The sequence below is a fragment of the Bombina bombina genome, chromosome 4 (assembly GCF_027579735.1).
Source record: "Bombina bombina isolate aBomBom1 chromosome 4, aBomBom1.pri, whole genome shotgun sequence".
Classification (NCBI taxonomy): Eukaryota; Metazoa; Chordata; class Amphibia; order Anura; family Bombinatoridae; genus Bombina; species Bombina bombina.
In genome coordinates, this window is record NC_069502.1 from 744,822,995 (window position 1) to 744,835,670 (window position 12,676).

Consider the following 12,676-nt stretch of genomic DNA (forward strand, 5'->3'; position numbering starts at 1 on the left):
GCTGTCTTCCCCGATGCGTGGATCCTCAGCGACGGTCCTCATCGGCGGCGCGGTCCTCTGTGGCGGGGAGGCTCCTCTCCATCCGATGTCCGTCATACACTTAAGATTAAATGCAAGGTACCGCATTCAATTTAGGGTACCTTGCATTCCTATTGGCTGAAATTTTGAAATCAGCCAATAGAATTAAAGCTACTGAAATCCTATTGGCAAAATGGAAAAACTAACATTGCATACATTAGATAGAACATACAATTTTAAACAACTTTCCAATGTAATTCTATTATCAAATTTTCTCCATTCTCTTGTTATCCATTGCTAAAGGGACAGCATTACACTTTCGACAGGAAGCTGAAAATATCTAGTTAGCCAATCACAAGAGACAAATGTGTGCAGGCACCAATTAGCAGCAGCTCCCACTAGTGTATGATATGTGCGTATTCATTTTTTAACAAGGGATACTAAAAGAACGAAGCACATTTAAAAATAGAAGTGAATTTAAAAGTGTCTTAAAATGACCGGCTCTATCTGAATCATGCAAGTTTAATTTTAACTTTCCTATCCCTTTAAGGGCTATTGGTAGTTTAGATTAGAAAGTGTTTTTATTTTTGGGGGGCATTTTTATTTTCATAGGAATTAGGTATAATTTTTTTTTATTTTTGATAATTTTGTTTGTTTTTTATTTTTTGTAATGTAATGTTAGGATTTTTTATCTTAATTGTAATTTAGTAGTAATTGGGGTTAATTTAGGGGGTGTTAGGTTGGAGGTATAGGGGTTAATATATTAATTAGGTTTATTGCTTTGTGGGGGTTTGTCGGTTTAGGGGTTAATAGGTTAATTAGGTTTATTGTGATGTGGGGTGGTTGGCGGTTTAGGGGTTAATAGGTTAAATAGGTTTATTGTGATGTGGGGTGGTTGGCGGTTTAGGGGTTAATCTTTTAATTATGTTATTTGCGGATTATGGGTTATTTACTTTATTGTTTTGCGATGTGGGGGTTGGCGGTTTAGGTGTTTGTTAATACTTTGTGCGGGCGGTTACGTGTTTTGTTTTTTTATTCCTTGCGGGTAGTTCCGTGTTTTTTAGTTATTTCGTGCGGGCGGTTGCGTGTTTTTTTTTAAGGCTTCTGGTTTGCCTATGCTGCATACACTGATATTTTCGGAATCCACTGGGATGCAGCTTACGCTGCATCCAGGTGGATTCCGAAAATGGCAGGGTGGTGAAAGAATCCATTTCACCACCCTGACATTTTCGGAATCCACCGGGATGCAGCTTTGCTATAGATTTGCTTTATTCTTTAGATATCCATTGTTGTAGAAATAACAATGCACATGGGTGAGCAAATCACACAAGGCATCTATGTGCAGCCACCAATCAGCAGCTACTGAGCTACTAAGTAAATTAGAAAGTTGTTTAAAATATCTTGTTCTTTCTAGATCATCTAAGAAAATGTTTGGGTTTCATGTCCCTTTAAGGGCTCCTTATCTTATCTCTTAGTCGGTACACAATAAACAGTACTTAGAGCAATTGAAAATTGTATTACCTATCTCCTCCACCCACCACTGGGAACTTGCTTGCTGCCTCTTGTTTGCATATCTTTTCTATAGATAATACGAAAGTATTCATATTGTTAATATAAGTGGTGGTTTCAACAGGCAAAATAAAGATAAAGGAGTTATTTTTTTAAACAATTTGATGCACTCTAGTGTATAAAATAAAACGGATAATTGGGAACACATTAAAGTGAAGAAAAATTTATAGTACAATGTCTCTTAAATCAGTAGCCAGTCTCAATACTATGTCTATCAGAAATCAAAACTATTGTGCAAGGCAGATTATAAAAGTGGAACAGTAAATAAAACCCAGGCATCTTTTTTGGAAAGTAAACAGACATAAAAATAATTAAAAGAACCCCCCTATTTTTTTTTTTACTTAAGGAACATTGAACCGAAATGTTTTCTTTTGTGATTCAGATAGAGTATGCAATTTTGAGCAACTTTCTAATTTACTCCTATTATCAAATTTTCTTTATTCTCTTGGTATCTTTATTTGAAATGCAAGAATGTAAGTTTAGATGCCGGCCCATTTTTGGTTAACAACTTGGGTTGTCCTTGCTGATTGGTGGATAAATTCATCCACCAATAAAAAAGTGCTGTCCAGAGTTCTGAACCCCAAAAAAGCTTAGATGCCGTCTTTTTTAAATAAAGATAGCAAGAGAACAAAGAAAATTTGATAATAGGAGTAAATTAGAAAGTTGCTTAAAATTGCATGCTCTATCTGAATCACGAAAGAAAAAAAATTTGGGTTCAGTGTCCCTTAAGTTCAATAATTGTGTAAGGACATGTTGAATTATAAAGTAGCCAATAAGCTAATGTTTTGCACATAAGAAACATCAAACAGTTAAAGATCTATAATAACCGTTATGAGCCATGTAATATAAACCCATATTTTTTTTTTTGGAATGGTTATTTTAATCAATGGAAATCTTACTTAGTTTATGGAAAAATTGTCCAATGCTGAGGTATTCCTAAATACCCCAGAAATGGGTGTTCCCCCCCTTATATTTCCATGTCCAATCAGCTTTGCCTTGCTGATCAGACACAAGCATGTTTTACTAATTAATGGTTGTGTATGAAGATTTATTATACTGATTGTTTTTCATTGTTTATCAATCACATTAGTATTGTCAGTGATTTAATATTTAAATAAATACAAGTAAATCATAAAACTTGTATAGTATTATTTAAATGTATTTTGTGTTGGTAGTGATTGCTTTTTGTATGATACAGTATGCTTGACCTGTATGCTATGAAACTAAAATGAGTATTTGGCCTGTCATTTAAAACTTATGCATAAAAATAGACATTATATATTTGAAGACATCAACAAGCATTTTTTGTATAATTTTATGCATACATAAGGCATATTTTTGTATAGTTTTATGCAACCGTAAGGCATATTTTTGTATAGTTTTATGCATACATAAGGCATATTTTTGTATAGTTTTATGCATACATACTGTATCTAAAATATTGTATAAAGTATTTATGTTATCTACTTCCTTACAGCCTTTCCTCTCCTCAGAATGTACATTGATGCAGAAAATAAGCATTTAATTACTGGTTGTGTTGATGGGCAGGTAAGTTGTATGTTATCTCTGAAAAAAATTCTTTTAAAATTATGTATAATCTAGATCATAGGTAATGCATATGTAATAAAAACAATTGTGTTCCGTCTCATACCATAGGTCAAATTGTTTGTTAATCTGCAAAGTTATCTGTTGTAAATTTTATGTAATTATCTTAAGCGGTAGATTTATCATTTTGCTGACAGACAAGGTTCACATTTAGTGAACCTCTCCTTCCAAAGCTGCACAAAGTGCGGCACATTTATTAACTATATTTAGCATTGAAAGAGAGGACCCTTATGCAATACTGCCCCCATGGGGGGCTTGTCAGTCACCCTGGTCGGATCAGACAGGGGTGATTTTCATCAGCGAGTATATTTATGTCAGAAAATGCTAATCAGACAAAAAGGGAGAGGAGTAGAGACATTGATGATGGGGATGGGGGCAAATTAAAGGGATAGTCTAGTCAAGGCGCTGAACCAAAAATAGGCGACTCCTAAATTTTACATTCCAGCTTTTTAAAATAAAGATACCAAGAGAACAAAGAAAGATTGATAATAGGAGTAAATTTGAACGTTGCTTAAAATTGCACACTCTATCTGAATCATGAGAGTTTAATTTTGACTTGATTATTCCTTTAAATTAGGTGCTAAGAAGATGCAATTAAGATTTGGAGGAATTGTTATGGATTATATGTCTTTTGAATGAGAGATTTTCCCTTGTTTATACGAGGGGTCACAAACCTTTAAACCCTTAAAGGAACACTCTAATCAAAATTAAACTTTCGTGATTCAGATAGAGCATGCAATTTTAAACAACTTTCCAATTTAATTCCAATAACAAAACGCACAGTATTTTTATATTTACACCTTTTGAGTCACCAGCTCCTAGTGAGCATGTGCAAGAATTCACAGAATATACGTATATGAATTTGTGATTGGCTGATGGCTGTCACATAGTACAATAGGAGTGGAAATAGACATAACTTTGAAATTTGTCCAAAAAATATCTTCTACTCATTTGAAGGGATAAGAAAGCTCATTTTGAGTAGAGGGTAACATAATTTTTCCAGTGAGTGAATTCATAGCCCAGTCATTGTTGGTTGTTGACATTAAAATGGAAATCTCCTACCTGTATGGAAATAGTGGCTTCCTCTGTAAACTCAGGATTTTGTGCATTTTTATTATTTAGCTAATGTTTTTTATGGTTTTATTACTACTAGTTTTCTTCATAATGGTTACAAAATAATGCATTTTATTTTCAAATTTCAATCCGCAATTTATTTGGAGTAGTAGAGGTATATAGTCCTACTTTTTGGTGTTTTTAGAAAGTGAACTCATGCTAAATATGAAAACATAAAATGGATGTTTGTAGTAAATAGAGAATAATGAGTCCCTTGCTGTTGTCTATCATGTACACCATACAAACTGACACAAAAATGTAATTATTTTTATTTGTGTTTTATATGATGGCTTTTTTACCCCCATATCTAGGTACTAGTTATTTTGTACTTGATCTTGTGGGTAGAGTCCATTGCAAACTCATTAACCATTTTGGCAATGTACTGACTCTTACAAAAATACTTCTGGTTAAAAAAACATTAAACATTTTGAGATTTTCATAAAAAATTGTAGTAAATCTTTGCACTATACTTTTATTATTTATTTCTCCACCTTTCCTGTAATTAGGTGGCCAGCAACAAAGTTGCAGGACAACCTATTGTTATTGTTCGGATTATTATTATTATTATTATTCTTTTTATTCCGCCAAGCTTTGTATTCAATTGCCCATAACTGCTTAACTGTTTTTGCAAAGCTCTTAAAATCAGGTATGCTGGTACAGCCTATTGCTGTGCTAGATCTCATGCAAAATTGAACTCATAGGTCACATGCTCTGGCAGCCATATTGCTTTTTGCGACAAATTTCGACAAACGCTTAAAAACCTTTAGCTCTGGAACTGCTTATGTTACAAATTTGAAACTCGCTGTGCTTAGTGCTACTATGACCTGAAATTGCTATTGCTCAAGAGAAGTGCCTTGGTCACATGATGTGGCAGCCATCTTGCATTTTGCGAAAATATTCAAACATCTTCTTCTCCTAAACCGCTTAGTGCAATGACGCGCAGTTTTGCACATATGCTCCTTGCAAGGTCCTCTACCAAGTTTGTTCAAACTGCGATTTTTCCATAATCAACATGGCTGCTGTGAGACATTAACCTTTTTATCGCCATTTAATTGCGTAATTTTGCATTTTATACATTAGTTTTACAATATTTAACAATATTACAGTGTAATAGACACATGAATACACATAGTCATAACCCTTAAAGACAATACAGGTATACCTCACTTTACAGCGCTTCACTTTACAGCGATTCGCTAATACAGCGCTTTGTGGAGCTGAAGTTCAACCTCCAAGGATTTTGAAACAGTGCTATAATCGTGAGATTGCTAGAAAAGTGAATGGCACCATTTTGTTATGCTTAGTTCACTCTGTTTATAGCATTGCAGTGCAATCTGTGTCTCAGTGCTATAGTCTGGCAAATTTTACTACAGTAATTGTCACAATTTTACAGGTACAGTATTTATTGAATACTTGTTGTGCTAGTGTTAAACTAAACGTAGCACTATTGCACGCCTAATATATGTTAGTTCAAACATGTTTTCAAGATTTTAAACACTGAAAAGAAAGCTAAAACTGCCTTGTTTCACTTTAAGGCGGTTTTCACTTTACAGCGGGGCTCCGGTCCCTAACCCGCTGTATGAGCGGGGTATACCTGTATTGTAGTTAAAATTCGCATTGCGCAATCGCCTTCGTGAAATAAAACATTTGCAAATTTTCATGAAACTTCTGCAAATTGTAGAGGTCTATAGTGAGCATTAGTATGTGCAATTTGCAAGCCATACATTGCATAGCTTGGCGGCCATTTTGTTTCATATGCGCCATTTTTAAAAACTATAAAAATCTTCTTCTCCGAAACCGCTTATGGGACAGACTTGAAATTTTGTTTATAGAGTTATCTTATGACTAACATTCAGATTTGTTCAAGAGAAGTTGATACGTCATGTGGTTTGGCAGCCATTTTGAATTGTTCAAAATTGCTTAACGATATATTTAAATTAATAATAAGACAAAAACCGTTTTACAAAAATGCTTTATTTTTGCCATGTTTATTGACATCTATAGTGAGCACTATTGTGCGTAATAAAGAGGCTGTATATCTTACGATCGGGCAGCCACCTTGGTTTACGCGAAAATTTCGAAAGTCTATTTTATCTGCAACCGCATATGTAAGAACTGTGAAATTTGCTGTACAGTCTTATATTGTTACCTAAATCTATAATTGCTCATTAGGAAAGAATCAGTCACATGATGCGGCAGCAATATCGGTTTTATGTTTATCGTAATTATTTGTAATTCAATACTTCCTCTTTTGAGTCAATTGCTCACAAAACACAAATTACTTATGCTAAACTCTTGAAATCAGGTATGCTGGTACAGCCTATTGCAATGCTACATCTCATGCAATATTGAACTCATAGGTCATAAGGTTACGCAGCCATATTGTTTTTTGCGACAAATTTCGAGAACTGCTTAATACTCTTTAGCTCTGGAACTGCTTATGTTGCAACTTTGAAACTTGCTGTGCTTAGTGCTGCTATTATCTAGATTTGACATTGCTCAACAGAAGTGCCTTGGTCACATGATGTAGCAGCCATCTTGCATTTTGCGAAAATCTTTAAACATCTTCTTCTCTTAAACCACTTAGTGCAATGAAGCGCAATTTTGCACGTTTGCTCCTTGCAAGGTCCTCTACCAAGATTGTTAAAATTGCGATTTTTCCATAATCAACATGGCTGCTGTGAGACATTAACCTTTATATCGCCATTTAATTGCGTAATTTTGCACCTTATACATTAGTTTTACAATATTTAACAATATTACAGTGTAATAGACACATGATTACACATAGTCATAACCCTTAAAGACAATATTGCAGTTAAAATTTGCATTGCGCAGTCGCCTTCGTGAAACAAAACATTTGCAAATTTTCATGAAACTTCTGCAAATTGTAGAGGTCTATAGTGAGCATTAGTATGTGCAATTTGAAAGACATACATTGCATAGCTTGGCGGCCATTTTGTTTCATATGCGCCATTTTTAAAAACTATAAAAGTCTTCTTCTCCGAAACCGCTTATGGGACAGACTTGAAATTTTGTTTATAGAGTTATCTTATGACTAACATTCAGATTTGTTCAAGAGAAGTTGATACGTCATGGGGTTTGGCAGCCATTTTGAATTATTCAAAATTGCTTAACGATATATTTAAATTAATAATAAAACAAAAAACGTTTTACAAAAATGCTTTAGTTTTGCCATGTTTATTGACATCTATAGTGAACACTATTGTGCATAATATAGAGTCTGTATATCTTACGATCGGGTAGCCATCTTGGTTTACGCGAAAATTTCGAAAGTCTATTTTCTCTGCAACCGCTTATGTAAGAACTGTGAAATTTGCTGTACAGTCTTATATTGTGACCTAGAGTCACAGTTGTTTATGTTGAAGGAATTAGTCACAAGCTGTGGCAGCCATATTGGTTTACGCAAACATTTTGAAACTGTGTTTTCTTTCCAACTGCTTAATGTTAAAACTGTGAAATTTGCTGTATAACCATATATTGTCACCTAGAGTTACATTTGTTTATGTTGAAAGTATAGGTCATATGGTGTGGCAGCCATTTTAAAAAACGCAAACATTTCTAAAATGTGTTTTTTTTCCAAATGCTTATGTTAGAACTGTAAACAGTTGTTATATAGCTTTATTTTGTGACATAACTACTTATATGGCATTGCAAAAATAAGGAATTGGTCACAAGCTGTGTCAGCCATATCGGTTTATGCGAAATTTTCGAAAATGTGTTTTCTTTGCAACCACTTATGTTAAAGATTTGAAATTTGCTATAAAACATTATCTTGTGACCTAGAGTTACATCTGATCGTGATGAATGTATTGGTCATATGGCGGAGCAGCCATGTTGAAAAACGCAAACATTTTGAAAATGTGTTTTCTTTCCAACTGCTAATGTTAGAATTGTAAAAACTTCTATAAAACTTTATATTGTGACTCAGCTGCTTGTATGCAATTGCACAGTTGATGCGCATGGCCACCTCTATCGCTGCTTGCAGCTATATTTTACATTTGAAATTGTGTGTTTTCTAGAAGTGGAAGTGTAGACTCTATATGTAACACTGCTTACATTCCACACAGTCATTGATAAAAGACTCTAGTGACCAATTTACATCTGTCCATAATTGTCCTCAGCTGGAAAGAAAACCTTGGTTACATCATGGCAGAACCGATTTCTTTATAAACACTAAAATGTTATACTTATTTTTTCAGTAGTTAAACAACTAATAAAAAAATAAAAAGCACATATTATTAGGCTAATATATCTAGCATTTAGTGTTTGATATCCCTTTAACCCCTTAATGACCGAGGACGTACGCCATACGTCCTCAGAAAAAATACAGTTAACGCCTGAGGACGTATGGCGTACGTCCTCGGTTTGGAAAGCAGCTGGAAGCGATCCTGATCGCTTCCAGCTGCTTTCCGGTTATTGCAGGATGCCTCGATATCGAGGCATCCTGCAATAACAAATTTTACCCCTCCGGTGCAGAGAGAGCCACTCTGTGGCCCTCTCTGCACCGGGCATTGATGGCCGCATTTGTTGGTGGGAGCTAAAGTGGGAGGCGGGTGGGCGGCCATCGATGCGGTCCTTGTCAGAGAGGGGGGCGGGATCGGGGGCGGGATCGCCCGGGGTGCGCGTGCAAGGGGGGAGGCGGGCGGGCGCGTGCACGGGGAGGGAGCGGGTGGGAACCGCTACACAACAGAAAAAAATGTTTTTAGAAGTGGGAGAAAGGGGTGCAAAATATTTAGTACTTGGAAATCTAAGTGATCTGGGAGCGGGTGGGGGATTGGTCTTGGGGGGGAGCTACACTACAGAAAAATGAAATAAAAATAAAAAAACCCCATTTTATTTGCAAACTGGGTACTGGCAGACAGCTGCCAGTACCCAATATGGCCCCCAATAAGGCAGAGGGGGAGTGTTAGGAAGCTGTTTTGGGGGGGATCAGGGAGGTTGGGGGCTAAGGGGGGATCCTACACAACAGCATATGTAAATATGCTAAAAAATATATATATATATAAAAAAGATACCTTTTATTTTAGTACTGGCAGACTTTCTGCCAGTACTTAAGATGGCGGGGAGGGGTGGGGGAGGGAAGAGAGCTCTTTGGGAGGGATCAGGGGGTCTGATGTGTCAGGTGGGAAGCTGATCTCTACACTAAAGCTAAAATTAACCCTGCAAGCTCCCTACAAGCTACCTAATTAACCCCTTCACTGCTGGGCATAATTCATGTGTTGTGTGCAGTTACATTTAGTGGCCTTCTAACTACCAAAAAGCAACACCAAAGCCATATATGTCTGCTATTTCTAAACAAAGGGGATCCCAGAGAAGCAGTTACAACCATTTGTGCCATAATTGCACAAGCTGTTTGTAAATAATTTCAGTGAGAAACCTAAAGTTGTGAAAAAGTTGACTATTTTTTTTTAATTTGATCGCATTTGGCGGTGAAATGGTGGCATGAAATATACCAAAATGGGCCTAGATCAATACTTGGGGTTGTCTACTACACTACACTAAAGCTAAAATTAACCCTACAAGCTCCCTAATTAACCCGTGCACTTCTGAGCATAATACACGTGTGGTGCGCAGCGGCATTTAGCGGCCTTCTAATTACCAAAAAGCAATGCCAAAGCCATATATGTCTGCTATTTCTGAAAAAAGGGGATCCCAGAGAAGCATTTACAAACATTTGTGCCATAATTGCACAAAATGTTTGTAAATGATTTCAGTGAGAAACCTAAAATTTGGAAAAATGTAACTTTTTTTTTTATTTGATCGAATTTGGCGGTGAAATGGTGGCATGAAATATACCAAGATGGGCCTAGATCAATACTTTGGGTTGTCTACTACACTACACTAAAGCTAAAATTACCCCAAAAAGCTCCCTACATGCTCCCTAATTAACCCCTTCACTGCTGGACATAATACTTGTGTGGTGCGCAGTGGCATTTAGCGGCCTTCTAATTATCAAAATGCAACGTCAAAGCCATATATGTCTGCTATTTCTGAACAAAGGTGATCCCAGAGAAAAATGTACAACCATTTATGCCATAATTGCACAAGCTATTTGTAAATAATTTCAGTGAGAAACCTAAAGTTTGTGAAAAAATTTGTGAAAAAGTGAACAATTTTTTTTATTTGATCGCATTTGGTGGTGAAATGGTGGCATGAAATATACCAAAATGGGCCTAGATCAATACTTTGGGATGTCTTCTAAAAAAAAATATATACATGTCAATGGCTATTCAGGGATTCCTGACAGATATCAGTGTTCCAATGTAACTAGCGCTAATTTTTTTTAAAAAAATGGTTTGGAAATAGCAAAGTGCTACTTGTATTTATGGCCCTATAACTTGCAAAAAAAGCAAAGAACATGTAAACATTGGGTATTTCTAAACTCAGGACAAAATTTAGAAACTATTTAGCATGGGTGTTTTTTGGTGGTTGTAGATGAGTAACAGATTTTGGGGGTCAAAGTTAGAAAAAGTGTGTTTCTCCAACATTGGTGTGTCCGGTCCACGGCGTCATCCATTACTTGTGGGAAATATTCTCCCCCACAGGGAAAGGCAAGGAGAGCACACAGCAAGAGCTGTCCATATAGCTCCCCCTCTGGCTCCGCCTCCCAGTCATTCTCCTTGCCGCTCTGAACAAGTAGCATCTCCACGGGGATGGCGAGGAGTTTGTGGTGTTAGTTGTAGTTTTTTATTTCTTCTATCAAGAGTTTGTTATTTTAAAATAGTGCTGGCTTGTACTATTTACTCTACAACAGAAAAGTGATGAAGATTTCTGTTTAAGAGGGCTATGATTTTAGCACAAGTAACTAAAATCCATTGCTGTTACCACGCAGGACTGTTGAAACTAGAGAACTTCAGTTGGGGGTAACAGCTTGCAGACTCATCTGCTTCAGGTATGACTAGTCTCCTTCTAACAACACAGGCTAATGCTAGATGATAGTCATTTTTCCCCTCAGGGAAAACGGTAAGCCATTTTTCTTTCACCTCAGCAAAAAAGATAACAGGCTTCCCCTTTTTGAATTTTATGCTGGTAGACACTGTTAGGGGCCAAATCGATTGGTTTTTATTGCAATATCATGGCATAGGAAATGTTTTATGAGCTCATATACACTTGGGGACGTTTTTTATTGATCTGGCTTGTTTTAGACACCTAAATCTAGTCAGGAAGGCCTCTTCACTCTAGTGTACTGAGGGAGGAGGCCTCATTTTGGCGCTTCAGCTGCGCAGTTGATTTTCAAGGCAGTGCATGCAGTCTCATGTGAGAGGGTCCTGTGGCTCAGAAAGTGACTCCAGAAGGCTTATTTCTGTGCATGGTTGACCCCTAAGGAAGGTAAAAGCTACAGCAATGCTGTAGCAGGGATTGTGGTGTATAAAAACGGTTAAATCCAACAATTAGCTCCAGTTTGCTTGTTTTAAGAGCTAGAGTCTCCATATTTGCTGTGCAATACTTTATAAGCATCAAGACACTGGGGTCCAAATTTCATAAAAATCGGATATTGCCTTCATAGTTTTTTGAACATTCAGAAAAAAAGTGTGTCATTTTATTATTTAAAGAGACAGTAACGTTTTTGTTTAAAATCGTTTTTATTGCATTGTTTGCCTGCCTAAATCTGGGCCATCAGATAACCTATGTTCTGTGTGTGTAGAGACAAATGTGGTTCCCCCTTCAAGTGTTTGTGATGATTGTGCCATAGCGTCCAAACAAAATAAGGACAGCTCTGTTACATTTCATAATGTTGCCCAAGATGATTTATCTAATGAAGGTAGTGGGGATAGTTCTACATCCTCTCCTTCTGTGTCTACACCAGCTTTGCCCGCGCAGGCGACACCTAGCGCGCCAGTGCTTATTTCTATGCAACAATTGACAGCAGTAGTGGATAATTCTATAGCAAATCTTTTATCCAAACTGCCAGCATTTCAGAGAAAGCGTGATTGTTCAGTTTTAAATACAGATAAAAAGGATGAACAATCAGACGCTGACGATGCTTTATCTATTTTACCCTCACATCAATCAGAATTGGCTGTGAGGGAAGGGCTGTCTGAGGGTGAAATTTCAGACTCAGGAAAATTTTCTCATCAGGCAGAACCTGATATAGTAGCATTTAAGTTTAAGCTAGAACATCTCCGCGCTTTGCTTAAGGAGGTATTAACTACTCTGGATGACTGTGATTCTATGGTAGTACCAGAGAAGTTATGCAAATTGGACAAATTTTTAGAGGTCCCAGTGCACGATGATGCTTTTCCAATACCCAAGAGGGTAGCGAGCATAGTGGATAAGGAGTGGGAGAAGCCAGGTGTACCCTTTGCCCCACCTCCTATATTTAAGAAAATGTTTCCCATAATAGACC

General features: G+C 36.7%; 1 protein-coding gene across 1 annotated transcript in view; it reads left to right on the forward strand.

Annotated features, from left to right (window-relative positions):
* WDR27 (WD repeat domain 27) overlaps nucleotides 1-12,676 on the forward strand; it is an 896,914-nt gene that overhangs the window by 118,154 nt on the left and 766,084 nt on the right. The window contains 1 exon segment of the mRNA XM_053712226.1: nucleotides 3,065-3,135. Within this exon segment, the coding sequence (XP_053568201.1) occupies nucleotides 3,065-3,135 (71 nt within the window).